Consider the following 21,009-nt stretch of genomic DNA (forward strand, 5'->3'; position numbering starts at 1 on the left):
GGGACTGCAAAGTTTGAGCCCACATTTTCTCCGGTCCTATCCGGTCCTATCCAGTCCAGTCCAGTCCGGTCCTATCCGGTCCTGTCCAGTCCTGTCCGGTCCTATCCGGTCCTATCCTAACCCTTTCATCAGAATAATGCGCTCAAGGTTTTTTCATGGAGTGGAGAATTACTCTTCTGAAAAAGAAAAATCTCAAACAATCTAAATTGCAAATATGTAAAACATAATTTAAAGTCTGTTATGATTTCTCCCGGTCTCGCAGTAAAAGTGTCACGTCATGTGGTCTCTAAGAGATGTTTCGATTATTATCAGGAGTTAATCACATGCACACAGATATTTGCACTAAACGTGGTCTTCATTATGTGTCTGAATTCTCACGTGACTGGTGGTGTCTGCGCAGCCATTGGCCGCTATGGGAGCCCATTTTCACAGATATAATGTCCAATCAGCGGGTCAACCTCCAATCATTATGGTTATTACAACATGCTGTGATATTCTATAATGTATTACTTTCTGGTAATATGTGTGTGTGTGTGTTGCGGTGTCCGTGTTTGAGCAGCATAATTATTCCATAAGACAATGAGAGCTCCCAGTCTTGACGTTAACACCCTCCGCCACCCCTCTGCAGCTCATTTTCTTTTCATGCCCCTGGCTCATTACAGTGATGGGCTTTTTAATGGAGGAGATTGACACCACATTTCCACATCATATCCCTCAACAAAGGGTCCTTTGATTCGCATGAGGATCATTAAATAAAGCATTATGATAGCACAAAGACTGTGTGAAACTTGTCATTTCCAGAAAGAGGATAGATCCGCTGATAGGTGAATGGGTGATTGTTTTTAACTTGTGATCACTGCTTCACATGTTTGAGGTTGTTGGTGTTTGTCAAGAGTTTTTAAACTCTTCCCCTCTGCATATTATTATTAAATCATTTTGCAGTTTTTACTTCACTGATGCCTCTGCAGCTTGGCACAGATGATATTACCTCTTCGGAGTTCTGTTAGTTGTCTCGTTGTTTTTAAAATTGGGATATCAGAGCTGATTGCTTTACGAGCCAATAAATGCTGCTAATTGGCCTTTCACCCAACATGACCCACCTGTGTAACAGTGTTATGTAGCCTACACACACATCTACAGTACATAACAGATTGAGAAGGAGAGCAGAGTACAGAGATATCGACCAAACAAAGTACAATCGTCTCCCCGTAGGAACAGACAGTAGTTTATTTGGCATGAGCTGACAGAAAAAGTTGCAATCAGCCAATTATCTAGATGTATTCTGATGATGTTGTGTTTTCCCCGAACCATTTACTAAAGTGACTGGATATTACTCACACTCTCTTTGAGTAGTCAAGTCAGTGGAGGGTTGTTGGTAAAATGACAGATACTAAGAAGATAACTAATGGACATTGACTGTGATTCTTAAATGTGCGTTGAGTGATGATCAGTTGATCAGCTTCTATTCCTGCAGAAGGTTATGGGAAAATGGCTGTTCAACACGGATGCACCTCAGCGTATTCATCTCTTTATCCTGCAGGTTAGGAGCCCCGTTTCATGTTTTCTGCCTAATCTTTCTGTGCTCAGGGTGGGAGACGATCTCGGCTGTGAGTAACACCACTGGATGAGGGTGCGGCTGAGAGATGAGACGTGTCCGTCCCCAGCTGGCAGGATTTTCCTGGATGGCACCGTATTTTAGAGGTGATGCTCAAGCCCCCCCCCCCCCCCCCCCCCCCACCCCCCTCCCAACCCATCTGGCTCAAGCCTGTCACCGGCAATACATCACGTTAATGAAATGGCAGCAGCCCAATGCTATCTGTCATCAGCAATCTGCATCTGCTCAGGGACCGAACGGAAATGAGGAAGAGGGATAAAGACAGAGGAAGGCAGAGAGACTTTGTGTCCCCTGAGCAGGTGCCATGTTTGTGTTTCTGTGTGTAAGTGTGTGTGTGTGTGTGTGTGTGTGTGTGTATTTGCTCATTCCCTCCTTTTAGCACAGTGTGACCAGATATCGATTTATTTTTTTTGAGAGGAGAAACTAGCCACCACAGCAGGCCACCTTATCTTTCATCTCTACTGGACCAAATAGGTGAGGATATTTCATCGGTTCTGTGTTAGAACAAAGTTCCAATGCATCTTATCTGTCAGGGTGAAGATTACTCGCTGTACCTTGTCTTGGCACTCGGGGCAGCTGGTATTGATGTCTGTTTCAGCGTCACAAACTGAAATGTGACCCAAACGATACACTACACACGGTTGTGAAAAGGTGCTGGAAACACCTGAAGAACAGCAGCTGCATAAGAGACACATTCAGTAGGACTGAGAAAAATTGCTTCACCTAAACTTTATGATCCCCTGTGTCGATAGCAGTTTATAATCTTGTAAATATAATCTTGTTAAAAGTTGTTGAGTCTGTAAATGCCAGAATTGATTATGGGTAATATTGTCTTGGTTGGTATAAAATCTTTTTAAAATCTTTTTTTTATTATTATTTCTTTGAGCTCTTTTATTCTTTAGGATTCTGCCCCAAAATGATCCCGTTGTTATCGATTAACATTTTGGTTTTTAATGGTTTTGATGGTTTTGGAGATTACACAGTTTATTTTTTTGTCTTTAACACATCAGACCATTGTTGTTTAAATATCACCGTGTCTATTTTGATATAGAATCATAAGGAAGCATTAATGCATTCACTTGAGGAATAAAACATTTGCTCTGTTTTCTGAATTAACGAGATTATTATCTCGGTATTTCTGAGAAAAAGTTTCCATGAAAAGGAAATCTGCTCTGTTTTTCTGAATTAATGAGAGATCGATTTCTTAGAAGCAAACATGTCCCACCTGTTTATTCCACCACTGAGAAACCTGTGAAGAATGACGGGACTGCAGCTGAGGTGCAATAGCCTGACTGTCTCTGGAGTCGCAGCGTAGCCAGCCTGAATACCTTTCAGATGCCGCATCTTTTGTCTGTGAAGCGTGCCATATCGGTTCAACTGATGCTGCAGAGAAAAGCTTTTCTCAGAATTACTGAGATAATAATCCTTTTAACTCCGAAAAACAGGGCAAATATCTTTTTTTCACAAGTGAATGGATTATGCTTCTGTAGAACCACACATTGCATACATATGAATACACTGTTGATGGGATTTCCATTATCATGAATTAAGTCTCTGACATAATAACTGGAACATATGAACGTTTTATATGCTTTTGTGGTCTGGAAGTGTTTTAATTTGGCATAAATGTTGGCACCTGTCATAAAGCAAAGTTGTATTCCTGTCAACACTTTCTGTGGGTTACTTGGGTTTCTGCTTGATAGCAAACTCTTTGGGAGTAAAATGTCCCTCTAAGATAAGTGTATGGTGTTTGACCATGATAGAGCTGAAACGCACTGTTATGGTCAAATGAGGAGGGTAGACAATGCTAAATGCACACAACATATTGCACAAAAACGTAAGGAGCCTTCCATCAAATACAGCTGTCCAGAAAGTATAGGAGTGAAGGTTGGTGGCTGAAGATTCAAGAAGCAGCCTTGTTACCCAAAAGATTGCAAATTGGAATCCTTAATCCCCTGTTGCTCCACTGGAGCTGCTCCGCGGCAGAATGAAAACACAGTGGTTAATGCTCCTGGGTCCTTCCCAGCTTCCCTACTTGACTCTATAGTTTACTGCCTGTAGTTCTTGCTGTGACTAAGATGTGATAATAATAATCATCAACAACAACAACAACAATTTCAGGCAACTCCAAACATCCACTTGGTTTGCAGGCAAAGAAAATACAGACAGCACTTTGAGTGACTTTTAATCAGATGAATTCTTCACTGCGTTGCACCGTCTCCATCCATGAGGAGTTTAAGCGAGCAAAGATTCTGTGGTAATTTGTCAAATTAGATTTAGGAGGGTCACAATGTCATATCAGTTATAAATCAATCTGAACGTATTCCTGTTATTTGACTTCTTAGGTTGTAGCCTTGTGATAGGTCTCTTCATCTATATGGTTACATAATCTGACAAGCCCTAAAATAGTTATTTGACATAAAGATATGTTTAAAAAATCAGCTTGATTCACTGCAAATGAAAAGCATGAGACCATTATTACTGAAGAGAAAACCTGCCACCTGATGGACAATGTAGAACTTGCAGGCGCTCAGCAGGTTACTCTTCCCTCAGACAAAACATGAAGCTTTCTATATAGACTTTTTTTATTTTCTCTTGTTGCCCAATATGTATTTTTATTGACTTCAAATATCCTGTATATTTAACATAGTTTTTAATTGAACTGGGTAAATCGTGTCTACAGAATCAGAACCTCTAGTCCACTCTGGCTGTGTTAATACTTTCGATCTAACTCTGGTGTGAGCAGGTCCACAGGACGATATATCACTGTGTTATCTAGTGAAGTTGTCAGTTTGTTATCTGCAGTCGATCTTGGTTTTATACCCTGTTTCTGTGCTATTTTTAGTGTACCTATCTTTGGCACAGCAAATCATGGCCACTCCTATGCAACCACACGGCAACAACAGAGGCCACAGCAACACCAGTGACAAGTACGGTAAATAATGCAGTTTACAGTTAAACCCCCGCTGAGGGCCAAACTGACAGGAAGTCATTAAGCCAGAAGCAGCATTGCTTTCATCCTTAGACACATGTTTTGGTGTGTGTGTATAAAAAGCAGGAAGATGACTAACTGCAGTCAAGTACAAGGTGCCAGTTTAAATATAAAATCCAGATTTGTGAGTGTGAACAAATCGCAGTGAAATTTACGATGAGCTGCATTAATAATGACATTATTGCACCTACTCAAAGTGTGACACATTCATGGTGACAAGAGCTCTCTTCAGATTAGTGTCTCTAGAGAGATTCATAATCTAACTGTATCTAGAAGAAAAGAAAAGAAGAAACTGATTTTAGGATATATATTGAAACAAATGTCATAAAGTTAAAATATGCATTTTCAGATAAGTATCTCATGCATTTCATTGATTTATGTTGTGATTTTATTTTGGCTACTGGCTTTTTTTGTTGAAACATCTCTAAGCAAAGTAAGATTTACAATGAATTTGAGTTATTCAGAAAACAGTAAATAAGGTATCAGCTTCCTCAATGTCGAAATCGAGTTTCCCTTACAAGTACAAAAAACTTCACATTTACTTTAGGTAGTCATGCAAAACCATAGTCAAAACAGAAATCATGTTTTTATTACTAAATACAAATTGAAGCTACAGGGTTCCAGACGCACGACGTGGACTTCGACGTCAGTTATTCGGGCACGTGATTGTCCAGAGAACCGTTCAGAGGAAACAGCTGATCCGTTTACAAGGAAACCTAAAGGAAACTTCCCCGCCGGACCATCAACACCCTGCACGCAGTGAAACTGCTTTAAATCGCTTGATCACAGCTAGAGGTCGCTGTTTGTCTACAAAAACGCAACAAACAAGAAGGTTACCGTCAATGTCTCGGCTGTAGTGGAATGCACAGGTCTTACGCGTCCACCTTCCCAACCTAACGTTAAACTGTTAAACTACGGTGGTCGTGATTATGGTGAGTTTGCAGTCAAGAACAGATGATAGTGTGATTTATCGTGGAAACCGACAGGAACCCACTAGTGGGCTGTGACACACTCATGTGATGCACTTAAATGGCAGCCAGTCGTTTTTCTGTTTGTCTTAACTTGTGTGTTTGTGATTGATGGGACACTAAGAAAGTTATTGTAGCCATGGCAATGACGTTTCTTACAATTCTTCAGTGAACTTTAATTGTCATTTGAATATCGTTATATAAAGAATGACTCATTTGGGTTTTCTCACTTTCTTTCCAATTGTGGGACCAACGTTTATTCTGTTTTGGGACCAATCAGTTAATCAAAAATTAACCAGCAGCTATTTTCATAAGTGATTAATCCTTTCAGTCATTTTTCAAGCCCGAAATCCAAACATTGACTGGTCCCAGCCTCTCAAATGTGACGAATTGAATGTCTTTGGGTTTTTAAGTGGAAACTATTTGAATCTGTTACCATGGGCTCTGAGAAATGTATAGTGGATATTGTTCACTCATTTCTGACATTTTATAGACAAATAACGTATTAAACAGCAATCAGAAATAAAATTTTTTTTTAATTCGGACCCTACTTAGATACTGTCAGGGAGACAATAAAGTAACTAAACAATATGAATAACACATAGCCAACATAAAGCAACATCTGCATTGCTTACTACAGGGTGCATAGGTGGTGGACAGGGTGAATAGCTCCTAGAGGTTAGAAGAGCTGAATCAATCCAGTATTTTCATGATAAAAAAGCAAATATTTAAAATTCAAAAAGGAAATACATAATTTACTGTACAATAGATTTTTTCTCTTGTTTACTATTAATTGAATTGTCTTGCAACCCCTTTCAGGGTCTTAATCCCATGTTGGGAACCACATACATACAGGGAATTGACAAATACCACACAATATACTTCACTTCTCAGATGTATATTTAATTATTTGCGTACATGTTTAACTCCTATTTTTCTGTTACTTTTCCTTTCTTGTATTCCATGGTGACCACCTTTATCTTTTTCTCATCTCCTTGTTTAAAGATGAACTTTAGCTCAAATGCCCATTGCGGCAGTCACACTAGCAAAGAAAACATTGCAGCTTCAAGCAAAACAGATGCTCTGAAGGTCCAGCGACCCAAGCAGCGGCCAGTCCTCGGTGTGTTGTCAGAAAATGAGCAGCGTGGTCGATCGCTCAGCCAGGTCAGTGAGAAAGGCACAGTGGGGAACATCACATTTTGTGATTTTCAACTCAATTTCCCCTCACAGAACATTCATATTTCAACTTGATGTGGCGATCGTGTTGATCCCTTTTTCTCCACAGGGAAGCCAATTTTCCAAACACAGTTCAATCTCCGACAGCTCCCAGCTCGCCTTCCTTGGCCGTCCCTCCACTTCCAGCTTTGATGTGTATGTCGAGGAGGCTTGTGAAGTTGTTCTGGCGGCTTCCGGTCAAGAAGTGGTCTCAGACAGCTATTACCTAGATGCCAAAACCGCTGCACTGCAACATGAAGAGTTGAAACTTCTGCTGGAACTGAGTTCAAGTGAGATTTGGCAAATTCAAAGACACCATACCAAGACTTTTTTTCTTGGTCAGTCTTTATTATCTTTACCACTGCTGTTCATTCTTGTAGGTTTGTGCCAGGATGCTTCTATGCAGTCTGAACCAGATACATCCTTGATGTCAGAGGAGGTGCTTTGTATTTCAGAGTATGCAGAGGACATTCACCTGCACTTGAGGGAGAGTGAAGTGCGTAATCATCTGAACCATGAGGACCAAATCATTTTTTTTAATGGGTAGCATTAAATGCATTGTAGTTGTGATGTTTTGCTCCTCACATCATTGCAAATACCTCATAATAACTGTTTTTGTCCCTAACGCCAGATGAGGACCAAGCCAAGGCCAGGCTACTTAGAAAAACATCCAGAGATCACCAACGGCATGCGGGTCATCCTGGTGGACTGGCTGGTGGAAGTCGTCCAGGAATACAAACTTCGTTCTGAAACTCTGCACCTGGCCGTCAACTATTTGGACCGCTTCCTCTCCTGCACAGCATACGTGAAACGGGGCAAGCTGCAGCTGGTCGGCACAGCTGCGTTGCTGATTGCTGCGTAAGTACATGTTTGTGTTTTCTAAATCTTTCACACGTTTCCTGTTCAGTCCAGTCACTGATTTGTTAGAAGTTTTTGCGGCCGTGGTAAGGATCACCTTATGGAGTCGTAGTGACTCAGTGATGACGATTTACAACCTGATGCAGCCGGATCTGTCACCTTGTAGAAAATATGAGGAGATCTTCCCTCCGGAGCTGAACGAGTTTGTGTACACCACAGACAACACCTACACGAAGAAGCAACTGGTCCGGATGGAGGATGTTTTCCTCAGAGTGCTGGCTTTCAAGATGGCAGCCCCCACCACAAACCAGTTCCTACGCCTCTTCATGTCCATCCACTCTGTCTGTGCCAACACAAAGAACCTTGCCCTTGTGAGCAGAATCAATAACTCAAATGCCAGCCAGATTAGAACATTTGTGCCCACTGCCTATGAAGTTACAGTTTCCCAGGTCCCTTTATCATATTTTCATTTGGTGATGTGTGTTTTTTTTCTGCTTCTAGTATGTAGCAGAGTTAAGCCTGCTGGAAATTCATCCATTCCTACAGTACATCCCATCTCTAATAGCAGCTGGAGCTTACTGCCTAGCCACTTACACTGTAAACAAATCTCTCTGGGTAAGTTTGTCCAGACCAATGGCTTGAGATGAGATTTTATTTGGGAATTGGCCAAAACGTGACTTTTTAGATCATTTCTTTTTCTTCATACTTTAGCCTGATTCCTTACAAGCCTTTACTGGCTATACCACGGCTGAAATTGTGCCTTGCATGACTGACCTCCACAAGCTATACATCAGTGCAGAGAGTCGCCCACAACAGGCCATCAGGGAAAAATATAAAAGTTCCAAGTAAGGTATAGTTGATAGTTGTTGTTTTTTAAAGACGTTTATGTACCTTTTAGGATCTTTCATGTATACTTTGCCTGGGTTGTTAGTGCACCTTGACAATTTGACATCTCTGAATGGACGTCTTTTATCTCTCCATTTACAGGTATTGTGGTGTTTCATTGCTCACTGCACCTGCTGATCTGACATTCCTATGAATAACTGCCCCACCCTTCTTTGACACTTCTGCCAGAACATAATTAGATTCAGAACAAAACAGAAACAGCTCATTCTACAGCCAATCCCATACATGCCACACTCCTCTGGATACTTAATTACCGTAAGTTTATTTTTCAGCATAAATTAATTGTTTATGCACATACAATAAATACTTTTTATAAAACCTACTTCATGACTGAATAATTCTAATACTTGCAGGTGTTCATGCAAAAGGTTTTTAAAGCTGGTCACCATCAGTGGTGATGTATATTTTGTCCAGAATTGTGCTTGAATTACAGCATCTTCTTTTAGAGTGATTTCAAAATACATTGATATAGGATTTCTGTCGGCTTCATTTTTCATCTTGTCTCACTAAAATGTGAAGTGAATAAAACAAATTACTACACGTAAAGGAAATGTGTTTTATTCATCTCACATTCCCTAAACATTATTTTTTTTTATTATTATTGGTTCAAGTATTACAATTTTAATGCGTAGTTTTTTGGATTTTATTTTGAAAGTGTTGGCCGGAAGCCATTTGTGTCGCTCTTAATGCTTGTGTGTCACTGCTGGGAGGTGCGCTATATTAACGCAGTGTGAAGTGAACACCTATTGATATATGCTGGCATTTTCCTATCTATGAAAGTACAGAAGATCATTTGTTAACTGAAAGAGTCTCTTTGAAACCACTTTTTTATTGTGAGTTATTTTTGTTTTTTTCCCCGAATATTCAAGTTCAGGTAAACCCGATTTAAGTTTATTATTTATTGTCTGTCAGGCAAGAAAAGGCATTATGATTTGAGCATTTGATACTGAGACGAAGAATACACGTGGTTACTGCTATTTTACATATGAATCTGTTGAGGCTTTTTAAGAAAGCTCGCAGGCAAATCTACGGTCTCGTTGTTCAGGTTTAACCTGATGTGTTCTCTGGCTCCGGGTATTTAAAACCCGTCATAGCCGCGGAGTGTTGGGAATGTATTCAAGTTGTCCTTCTGTTGCTTAAATTCTTCACTTATTCTGTTTTTTAATCCCAACTGTCTCCCATCCTTTTCACTGAAATCTACATTTTATAAATCATTAAGCCTAAAAACAAACTATAGTGCACCAATAACTCATTATTTAATATTAATAGTATAATTATATCAATATATATAAACCTGTCATTTATCTACACAATTTTAGGATGACTATAAAAACCTTGAAACTGCAGTTCCGACTTTTGTCTCACTTTGGAGACAGCACACTTGATTTGCGCTCTTTACTTTCTAGTTTCTGTGTCCCGTCTACTCCTCAGTATGACTGAGCCTGCTGAGCTGCTGCTCATCAAGGACCAGTATGAGTTGGCATTTCACTCTCTGAGCCGGGGGCTGGCTGCCGAAGAGGCCGGGAAAAGAGCAGAGGCCCTGGTGTTTTACAGGAAAGGTCGACAGCACCTTACCCAGGGACTGGGAGTCCCCACTGGAGGGGAGAGGCAGCGGGGAGCGGTCTGGGACACGGCCAGGCATCTTCAGCAGAGGATGAGGGACACTTTGAGGACTGTCAGCACCCACCTGTCTGACCTCGAGACCTCTCAGCTGACAGAAGGATGCCAGAGGGTCCGACTTTTGATGGATCTTCCTCCCAATCTTTACCCAGACCTGGCACCAAGCAGCCAGCCTCCACAGAGCTCCCTCAGCCATCTGTACCCCACTCTACCTGCTACCACCCAGAACACAATCCTAACCCCCCCCCCCAGGCCTCCTTCCCCTGCCGTGCTGCACGCGCTCCCTGCAGCGACTCCGGGAACTTTAGCAATGGCTAACTCAGGGGACCAGCCTCCAGCATACACACCACAGCCAACTGTCGGCCACCGCAGTCTGTCCTACGGTCCCGCTAGAGGTGGCCTCAGGCCGGGGAAGCAGACCGGAGCGACGGCAGGAGGAGATGGAAACGAGCTGCTTTTCATCCCCTCTGGGGTGCAGATGTTTTTCGTGGCACCGAACGGGCAGGTCAGCTCCCTGTCTCATCCAGGTTACCTTCGCATCATCACATTTGACACTCAGCACAAGGGTTCCACTGCTGGAAGACCCTCTACATTTCTACATGTGAGTATACAGCATGTTATAATAAGTACGTGTCATAAGTATCAGCATGCATGTGAGTGTGCGTGTGTCAGCAAAGCGTTTTCCTTGGGTGTGAACAGTGAAATACCTGCAGGTGAAACCACTTCATCACCATTAGACCGGTTTGAGAACTAACTATGAGTCATTATGTTGGGTGATGTTCACTTTTAGTTTGTCAACACATGCACGTGTTATGATGAAAAGCTTTAACATTTTCCTGACCTGTACTTATTTGTACTGAATTTGTTAACTGATGAGTTGCAACTAATGATTATTAGTTACATTAGCAATGAATAATGAAAAGTACCTATCACTAATTTACCGGAGCCTAATATGATTCAAATGTTCACCAACAGTCCAAAACACAAAGATATTCTGTTTACAGTGATAAGAGAGCAGAAAATCCTCACATTTTAGGAAAAAGAACCAGTGAATTTTTCCTTGAAAGAGATCCATTTATTATCAAAATAATTCTGACTCAATAGAGTAATCAATTACTTGACGAATTATTTCAGCTCTAGTTACAATGTGGTCATTGCCTTCAAACTCTAGATGATATTAGTTGGCAAGATGCTAAAGAATTAGCAGTACAAAAATGTATTTGAGTTGCTTAACTTCCATCTGTTTTCGCATGCTAATAGAATACAAGTGTTGGAGGTTTGGCAAAAAGTGTCAAATGACTTTTACAGCACAAGGTCTCATCCACATATGTGTCCTATTCATGTGAAGCTTTCTGACAACCTGCTACTTCTGTGTGATGATTTTTATATTGAGTCCATATAAAATGCATTAAGTAACAATAATGTATTCTGGCACCTCTCCAAAGTGTGGATTACGCCGCGCCGTATACTGCAGCGCCACCCATGACTTGTTTCCCACCAGACCGGGCTGGCCGGCTGCTCTCCTGTATTCTGGCCATGCTTTGTTTCCCAGCAAGACAATGGTCCCATTAACAGATGACTCTGCGATTCTGTTGTGCGGCTGGTCAGTGTCATGAGCCCTCACAGGGGTCATTGTGTCGGGCGGCATACCAGTGGCACGATGCAGCAGCAAGTCTGTATCTGTATTATAACTGTGCGGATGACTGACATAAGGCCTGATGGGGCTAATGTAATGTGTCCTTGAGAGGGCAAAACATTGGGTCAAAAGGAATAGGGGGACACTGTACTTGCTGGGACATGACAACACATTTGTATGCCCTTTTGGGCTTCACAAGTAAGCAACTTTTACATATGAAGTGAATTCGGAAAATAGCCTTGAACAAGGGATGAACTGGAGAAACAAATAAGGACTCAGAAGCCACCATGTCCTGCCTTTCTGTCTAGATCCAAAGATCAGAGATCCTTGCCAAGAATAGTGAACGTGAAGTGTATGTCACTAGTTTTAATTTAAACCAAATACAACGGGTGATCAGTCAGCGTGAATACAACCTTCTTTGGTAATGATGGTACATGGGCGATGACCCGATTTCAAAGAAAAAAGCCCATTCACACACACTTATCACCTCTGCACTGGTTTATTAAAAATGGGCAGACATTCCGGTCACAGGGATCTTGGGCATGGATGATGACCTTAATCACTTCTTATTTTTTGTGTGTCTTTGTGTTTTCAAGGTGTGCGACTGGCTTTACCCGCTGACGGCAGACACTCCAGTGCTACTGGCTAACTCTGGGATCTTCATGTTCCCTGACACCTTGTCAGAGACGCCAGGGTCCTACGTGGGCATAGTGTTGTCCTCCGAACTGCCTGCTGTACATCAAGAGACGTTTCGGGACCTCCTCTCGCAGCTAGTTGACCTTAGGGTCCAGGTCAGTCTTTACTGTCTGTTTGGAGCAAATGTGAGGATGGATATGCATGTGGTTGGGGTCAATGCTTTGGAACAATATGTGTTTGAACAGAATAGGGTGGTGTTTACATTTTACCAACAGGTAATGTAAATACTTTAAATGACTACACCTTCTTGTAGAATCCAGTGTCTCATAGTGTCGCTCTTCTCTCTTAACACTTCAGGAGGAACTAAATAGTTGTTATGTTGTGGGTGACAACATTCCTAGCCAGCTGAGTCATGGCTTACAGAAATGTACGTCACCTGTTTGGGTGCATGCACATTTTTAAAAGCATCTTACAGTTTGTCCTTTCATGATAACCGATGAGAAATATGACTTGATGGATCCCCTGACAGGGTCCAGAGGGGGAAGGGTCAGAGGTCATCAACCTGAGTGAGAAAATCCCCCTTGGTCCCATGAAAGAGCATGAAGGACTTACAGTGCCAACAGGGGAGAAGGACAAAGCACCACTTCCTGGATGGAGTGAGAAAATGGCGCAAGGAATCTTGACAGGTGTGTGTGTGAGCCTTAATAAAGGAAAAACAAACAAAGACAACATATCAGTGTACGCAGACTGTATATACAGTACAGTGGATGTTCTCCTGTCTACAAAAATAGCCACTAGAGGGCATTGTTTACCTTTCCCTGAACCGGATTGAGTGCTGCAAAGAAAACTTTGTCCAACCATATCGTCATCCGCATATATTCGATATTTTAACAGCACAATCAATGATATTGCTAATTTACATATAACACCCGCAATTATATTTAATGTCTGTAGGAGCTTCACGGTTGAGTGTCGGGGTTGTAAAAGGAGCAGAGGCCACTGGTAGGGCCATTCATAAAGGAGCAGCCAAGATCCGGGACCACATCACGCCTGAGGAAACTCCTTCAGAGATCAGCCCTCATGTCACCAAAGGTCTGCAGGTGGCTAAACAGACCTCCGGGGGTGCTGTTCGAGTCAGCCAGTTCTTAGGTGAGAACGTAAACTGTATTTGCCACACTGATGATGAAAACACAACCGTCTTTTGGGTGGTAATCAAACTTTTCACATGGCTGAAGAAAACGCTTGATTTTTCTTAATTTCTTCCTTTTTTTTAATTTTCATTGCATGCCATAGTCTCCTGTACTGTACATTGATATGACTATGTATCTATATGTCTGTACACATTTACAGTTAATGGAGTGAGCACTGTGGCAGGACACATGGCAGACAAGATTGCGCCCCATGTGAAGAAACAGAGCTCTAAGCTGGTCCCAAAGTCTATGAAGAACAAAGATGGCGGCCCTTCCAACTGGGCTGGAGCCAAGTTTGTGGCAGTCAGCAGCATACAAAGTATGTACCAATATAATAGAGATTTCAGCATCAAACATGAAGTGAAACTATCACATATATTCATGTACATTGTCTTAGACTGTTGTCACTATTGTAAATGGGTGATCCAAATCTTTCTTGAGTTCTCAAACATTTTCTTTTTTGTTTCCATCTAAACCAGGTTTCTCTACTGTTTGGTGTAGTCTGGAGGCCGGAGCAAAGCTTGTTGGCAAAAGTGTTACAGCAGAGACGGTCACGACGATGACATACAAGTAAGTTTATTTATTTAATAGACAATTTCTCATCAATAAACTTTTGCAGATCTTGTTTCCAGCCTTATTCTGAATCTATTTGGTTTCTTTAAACAACAATAGAACACCGGATCAGAAACAAGCCTACTGTGTTGCTTTCTTCTTGGTACGTTGGTAAACTGATCTGCTTTCACACCTATTTCTTTTCAGATTTAAGGGCTTAGAAAATCTATTAAAAATGTCCAGCAACATATGACTGCACGGGGGAGCAAAGGCAAAGACTTGTGAACTAACAACTGATCAACTCTTTCATGTACTGTGCACTCTTTCATTAACCCATTTCGAGTCTAACCCTGAATGACATTCTCCAAATCCAACAGCTTACACAGAATCAAACAAATGTTATTTTAATCATTTATATCTAGACATATAAACTATGTGTTTTGGGTTCTTTTCTGACTTGGTGTAGTTTAAAGCTTCTGTTCTGTTTGTGTTTTTTTGGGTCTGGTAACTGCAGCTACATGTCAGCTTGTGTTGGGTGGTGCTGCTCTTGCTGTTCATACTCTCTGTGGCCCCTTTCCTGGTTTCTTAATAATAAAACTGCTACAAAGTAAAAAATGACTGTGTTTCTTGGCCTTTGGTGTGTTGATGTGAATGACAGCAGTACCAATATCACCAATCACATTGCTCCAGCATTTTAATTCTGTACACACCCTCATTTATTTTTATTTACATCAAACCACTCTTCCCTTACTCCGCCATGTTATTCGTGGTGAAGGTACGGTAACGATGCAGGCGAAGCTACAGACAATGGTCTCAGGTCATTGATCAATGTTGGTGTGACTGCATACAACATTGACAATCTGGGCCTCAAAGCCTTCCTGAAGACTGCAGGGAAGCAGACAGCCAAGGCCATGGCCAGGCCGAGGGAGCAGCCAGGACAAACTCAGGGAAAGGAGGCGCAGAAACGAGAACTTCATGCAGAGACACATGGGAAAGAAAAGCAGAAGAAAATGGAGACAGAGTAGTCAAAAAGGGATTCCCACAGAAGTTTAATGCTTTGTTTGAAGTGTTCTGCCAGATTGATGGAGCAACTCACCATTTGCATATTTATACAACAAAAATGATTATTTGTGAATGTAAAAAAAACAATAAGGAAAAATACTGGAATAAGTCAAAATGCAAATTTACTCCACAAGTTATTAAAGTTATTTATGTATATTTAGGTGTTGGCTGCATTGTTTTGTGTTTCATGCATTATTTTATGTGGTAGTATTTTAGGTTGTCATCATGTATTTATATGTATATATTTTGTGTATGTTTTACAGCCTGGCAAACAAATCGGTGTAGTTTAGCAGTAAACAGTAGACTTACATGTTGACCACCTGTATGATCTGTATGAAAGTGCAATAATAATGTTAAGCAAAGCACACAAATGTTGACTACGAATATATAAACTGCACATTCTAACCATGATAACCAGAGATTATGTTTTTTATGTTGGATGTTTCTCGAAAGGTGTTTTTACAGATGGACAAAACAAAATATCCGCTATCTTTCTTACACACGTGCTGTTGTTTTTCCATTTAAAATAAGATAATCTGCGAGATAAATCAATTAACATGTATAGGTCGTTAATGTTAACGGTTGAATAAAGCGCTCGGTATACAGAAGAAGTACATTTAATGGCTAATCAAGCGCGAAATGAGCTTCATAAAAAGGTTTGCTTGCAAAAGGAAAATCACTGTATGTGACGAATGTCATTCACGAGTTATTTCTTCGCCTATTTCTTCGTACTATCGTCTTAAACCGTAAAGAGGTCTTTATTTTTAAATCCCCCGCTGATCTGCACCATCATATCCGAGGCCACCCGAACGAACCGGAAACATTGGTCTCCATGGACACTGCGAGGCACAAACGTCTCTTCGGTTGATCTCAGTTTTTCTAAAAACATGACTGGAGATAGCGACTACAGCAAATACGACTTAGCACGCCTGCAAGCAGAACTTGAGCAAGAGAGGGAAATGAAGTAAGTTTGTTTGAAGTAAATGCATTACCTACAAAGTTATCAAGGAGATTAAATGTTATTTTAACCCTCCAAAAATAACATTTACAGAGAGATGCTTGAAGAGTCCGTGTCAGATCTGCGGAGTACCATGTGCGAACTGCAAGAAAGACTGCACAGTGTTGACGGGGAAGGTTAGTAAGTGTTTTTCCTTCTATATATAACGTTAGTTATATTTCTCACCTTCACCCACAGTGGCCAGATGTTACCCAACAACCCACTGGTTTCTATCAGCCCAGCCCTGTAATGTGGACTGTCCCTAAATGAGACAATGGTGTCACAGTTTCCTCTGTTCATTCTGTGACAGGAAATGAGTGGAAGACAAGGTATGAGACACAGATCGAGCTAAATGGACAGTTGGACAGACAGATGTCACTCATTCATGAGAGACTGGAGGACCTACGAGGAAACCCCATGGGTGAGTTCACAGGCTATAGTGCCCACTTTTAAAGCGGTTTAATGCTGTAAGTTCACTTGTTAGGTTTCTATTTGAATATGTACACATACAATCAAGCTGTGCACAGCAGTTAAAATACCTCAGAGGACTATACAACACATCCACTGTGATTATTTTAAATCCTAAAACCACTTTCGGGCAAGCTCAAGATCTACACATGAAGCAGCTCAGGGCTGGTACTAGCATGTAGCCTATGTGTTCCTCTGTCTCAATCTTTCAACTGTAGCGTATAAAAACAACAATGTTCATTGTGATGTATTCACCCCTCTCAAGCATGTATGCGTTTTAAAGCATGCACACATAATGCTCACACACACTCTTGTTTTTTCACAGATCGATTGGCCGCCATCCGATCCTATGATGACATGTCAGTAGTGAGTGCAAACATGTTCATTTTCTACTGAGCTTTTCCCCTTTCTGTCTTGTGGTATTGACGTTATCAGAGTTTTTTCTTCTTTCAAATAAAAACCCTGGTATACTTTTTGTGTCATATCTCACAGGTGCTTTATTCTGTCATTCAATTCTTTTTTAATAACTTTGTCAATCAATTTGTTCCTAATGACTAATGAGTGCTTTTTAAAACTATAGTTTTAAATACTAAAGTGTATCTTACAGTAGTTTATTCTTGTCGGTACCCAAGTCGTTAGTCCTCGTATGTTGAATATGTTAGTATGATGAGGGTTAACAAACAGATGACCCACAGAGAGCGGGAAACGTATTTAAGATGGAAGCACATACCGGCAGAGAGAGAGAGAGGACCAGAGACACAGAATGAGGGGAGAAGGCAGGAAGGACAGACAAGATTATAACGTCAGCTGCTGTCCATCCTCCCGCTGATGCAGGCTGAATCCACCACAGTTTAATCACAGCACTGTAATCACAGGATTACAAACCATGGGAGAGTAATGCACGCTAATTACAATGCTTTAGCGCACATGAATGCACAACACTCACTAAAAGGTTGTACAATGCAGTCTAAATATGGATCTGTGTGCCTTAAGGCAGAACTAACAGATGCTCATTCTTGTTTCCAAGGAGTGACTGTCCCTTTGCAGATGAACTGTGAGCATGACAGTAAATGAGACGTTAGACATTAGTATGTTAGAAGAATATGGATTTTATTTTTAATGGCATGTCATAGTGTCTACAGCTCCCAAGAAAGAAGCTTGAACATTTCACCGATCGATTCTGCAGCATCATACTCGTGTCATCATGCTAGTGTCATCATTGCATATTCATATGCATATGCTGGACCACAGTCTCATAATTATGAGCCCGCTAGGTGTACACGAGAACAGGAACAGACAAGGATTATTGGAAAACGAATGGATATCATAAATAATTTGAATCCTTCTTCCACCCCTGACTGTAACATTTAATTATTCATAAAATACTCAGCAATTGGCTGATCGAGCACCGTACAGGTATAATGCATAAATGTGCTTAACGTATAATGCTGCGTCTTTAATCACACTGATTACAGTGGTATTCATTAAAGCTGCTTATTGTTCCAAAACTCAGATATACCAAGTCTCATTGCTGTGCTCTGTACAAAACATCTGTCTGTTTGGTTATTGCATAATGCCTAAACCATGTTGTGCTCATCGTTTCTGCATGAAGTATTCTCTTATTGTTTATTCCGAGTAGAAAGCACCATTTCATTCTATTGATTTGTAATTAGGCATCAGCAGTGCAACTTCTTTGTTATGAATGTTGCTAATTGATGGAAACACTTTGCCGCAGGAAACACTGAGACAGCGTCTGAAGCTCCTGACGGAAGAGAAGTCTGACCTCCAGAGTCAGCTGATGGACTGTCACGGCCGAATCGAACAGGAGGGAAAGGTGTGGACCACTGCACAGTTTGAGGCATTTTGTGTTCAGTATTGTGGAGGGTCATAATGTCCGCTGGTCCAGTTTTATCATTTCTCAGACAAGCAGCTTACATTTTTTTTCCAGGTATTACATATTTCAGTGACAAATTACCATCATTAGCAAAGGATTGAAAAAGATTTGGCTGAAATGTTTTACATTCTTTCTTTTTAACAACCATTGATGCAAAATTGAATCCTATAACCTTTGTCCTGTACTGCTACGACTTGGCCGGTATGCTCTTAGTTTGGCGTCTCTGTTCTTTGTTTATTGTTCTGCTCAACAAACAGAAAGATATTTAGTAGAATAAAAGTGTAACGCGCAGCATGTGCGGCCAGTAATCCATGTTCTAATCTGTTGCTCATTAACACTGAAGACCTCCTGAAATAATACACACAGGCAGCGAACGCATAACAAGCACTGCACTCTGAGCAGACAGATTATTACTGACAGTTAGAACAAGTGTTGTCCATGAATGGAGGAATGTGACAATAAGGCCCTCTGTTTCGTTCCAATACCAGGCATTTCATAAAACCAATGATGAGAGGCGGGCATATCTTTCAGAAATTGCTAAGGTAAGCGTTCTCTTTCATCCATGTCAACAGTAGTGCGAGCAAGTAGCTCTCAAACCAGACCGATTGACTGCTAATTAAATGTATGCCCCACTGAAGAATAGCTGTCATGGTTAAATTGTACCAAAGGATAATTCAGTGCAGACCGGCGTGCTCCCTGGCTTTTCTGTTTCAGGCCTATAGTTATGGTTTGTCATTCATCCTCCAGTGCTGCGCTCGCTTGTTATATAATAGCTGAGTGTCTGTTCAACCACCGAAGTGAGTCAAGGACTTTCTGTCTGATGCTGCAACAAAACTGGTTCCTGCAGGGCTGAAACGCGAGGACGCAGCTGCAAGGAAACTACTTTTCTCCCTCAATACTTTCGCAATAAGCTCACGCCTGCCGTAAACACAAAACGCACACATGCATCCGCTTAAATCCAAAAACAATATTTGTGTCTGGAGTGCACTTGGTGTCATTACTCATGGATTGTCCTCTGACACAGCTGTCCTCCACCCTTGAAGCCCAAAGAAGACAGTACTCCACCCAGCCACAGAGGGCACCAGAGAGCGAACAGAGGAGGTCAGTGCGACAAAACATTACAAGTGATGGATTCAATTACCATCAACTGTGAACAATCTCAAAAATGACTGTTGAGTCAGAACATCAGGGGCTTCACATGGGTAACCATTGCTTGTTTGCTCTAAATATGTTGATTTGATACCAGCTTTTTACAATTTTTATTTATACCTTTTACTTGATTTATTTACAAAGAACCGTGTACAATATTGTATATGAAGTAAATGCTGCCATTTGATGTATTTTAGTCTTTGAGTTACAAGAGAGCTAATATTAATCTGCAGTCCATTGGCAGATCACAATAAAATAGATGCACAAAATGACATAACTTGTACGATATAAACATGGAAATAAAATGACCAAATTAAAAACGGCAAAAGTACATATAGAGCACAATATTTGTAAAATCCAGAGTTATTGCTTTTAACCAACATTTTTATTTACCATTTATGCTGGAACTCTAGTTGTTATGGAAGATATTGTAGGATGCTCCTTCAAATGAAGGGAGACAAAATCACATAACAGGAGAAACCAATATTTTAACATTTGATGCAGAAGACAAACTAAGATCAGTCATCCATGACTCTTAAACTATGTTCACTACATGATATACTGTAAGTAAATATTATCCTTGTATCTGTGTAAATTGATTAGCTTTGCAGTCCGACTTGATTTTCTAGTTTTGATTTTGTAGTAATCATGCTGGACAAATGAGCTCAGAAGTAATAAATGAATACATTCTGAGATGTATCTTTTAATACTATTGTTGCAAGATTTGAATTGAGAAATGTTGTGTTATTTTATCTCTCTGAAGCACATTAATTAGAAAACATTTTGTATCTGTTGCATGTTTCTGCTAAACTAACTATATTTTCTAATTGCATAGAGGGAGGCAGACCAGCAGGAAGGCAGAGGCTGATTCTAAGAAAGGAAAAGAGAGAGAAGAAGAAGAAGATGGAGGAGGAGATTGTGTGAAAGAAGGAGGAGGTGGTGGAGCAACAGCAGAGAGAGGAGAAGAATATAATTCCAAGAGGGAAAGCAGGTTACCCACACTAAAGTATACTACCTGAAACACAATCCTTTAAAAAAAACAGGTTATCTGACTTTGTTTACATTTCTCAAAAGACGATTGTGAGGAAGGTTATTTAGCCATGTGCCACAGTCAGTGATGTTTTATTCAGTGTTCCTTTTCAATTGATGACAAATACAATAACATGTTACATTTATAAGTCTGGCATTATTATTTCCTTACAAGTTTCAGCAAAAAGAGTACGTAGGAGGAATATTACAGGCTCCGAGGGC

The 21,009-nt window shown here is 40.8% G+C and overlaps 3 protein-coding genes across 5 annotated transcripts; all 3 read left to right on the top strand.

Annotated features, from left to right (window-relative positions):
* Window positions 1-6,580: 6,580 nt before the first annotated feature.
* ccna1 (cyclin A1) lies at window positions 6,581-8,497 on the top strand (the record flags this gene model as incomplete). Its single annotated transcript, XM_079171055.1, has 7 exons — window positions 6,581-6,739; window positions 6,861-7,080; window positions 7,171-7,286; window positions 7,422-7,648; window positions 7,815-8,019; window positions 8,150-8,263; window positions 8,360-8,497. 7 exons carry the CDS (start codon window positions 6,581-6,583, stop codon window positions 8,495-8,497), a joined length of 1,179 nt encoding a protein of 392 aa, XP_079027181.1.
* Window positions 8,498-9,291: 794 nt separating this feature from the next.
* Window positions 9,292-15,635, top strand: sparta (spartin a). 3 transcript variants are annotated; one of them, XM_079170983.1, is made up of 8 exons: window positions 9,292-9,428; window positions 9,961-10,775; window positions 12,407-12,601; window positions 12,976-13,132; window positions 13,401-13,595; window positions 13,797-13,955; window positions 14,116-14,206; window positions 14,964-15,635. In XM_079170983.1, the coding sequence occupies exons 2-8, from the start codon at window positions 9,987-9,989 to the stop codon at window positions 15,211-15,213; spliced, it is 1,836 nt and encodes a 611-aa protein (XP_079027109.1). In that variant the 5' UTR covers window positions 9,292-9,428; window positions 9,961-9,986; the 3' UTR covers window positions 15,214-15,635. The 3 variants fall into 3 exon arrangements, with proteins under 3 accessions (XP_079027109.1, XP_079027111.1, XP_079027110.1); XM_079170985.1 differs by having other exon boundaries at window positions 9,986-10,775; XM_079170984.1 differs by having other exon boundaries at window positions 9,309-9,387.
* Window positions 15,636-16,209: 574 nt separating this feature from the next.
* Window positions 16,210-20,777, top strand: ccdc169 (coiled-coil domain containing 169; the record flags this gene model as incomplete). Its single annotated transcript, XM_079172119.1, has 8 exons — window positions 16,210-16,214; window positions 16,302-16,384; window positions 16,534-16,668; window positions 17,041-17,081; window positions 18,451-18,549; window positions 19,098-19,151; window positions 19,634-19,710; window positions 20,594-20,777. 8 exons carry the CDS (start codon window positions 16,210-16,212, stop codon window positions 20,775-20,777), a joined length of 678 nt encoding a protein of 225 aa, XP_079028245.1.
* Between the last annotated feature and the right edge of the window lie 232 nt (window positions 20,778-21,009).

Source organism: Pholis gunnellus (assembly GCF_910591455.1).
Source record: "Pholis gunnellus genome assembly, chromosome: 13".
Classification (NCBI taxonomy): domain Eukaryota; kingdom Metazoa; phylum Chordata; class Actinopteri; order Perciformes; family Pholidae; genus Pholis; species Pholis gunnellus.

Excerpts from the sequence above, each read along its gene's own strand:
- sparta (XM_079170983.1), top strand. The coding sequence starts at position 9,987 with ATGACTGAGCCTGCTGAGCTGCTGCTCATCAAGGACCAGTATGAGTTG. Across the intron at positions 13,956-14,115 it reads GGCAGTCAGCAGCATACAAA|GTTTCTCTACTGTTTGGTGT; the intron begins GTATGTACCAAT and ends CATCTAAACCAG. Across the intron at positions 14,207-14,963 it reads GTCACGACGATGACATACAA|GTACGGTAACGATGCAGGCG; the intron begins GTAAGTTTATTT and ends TTCGTGGTGAAG.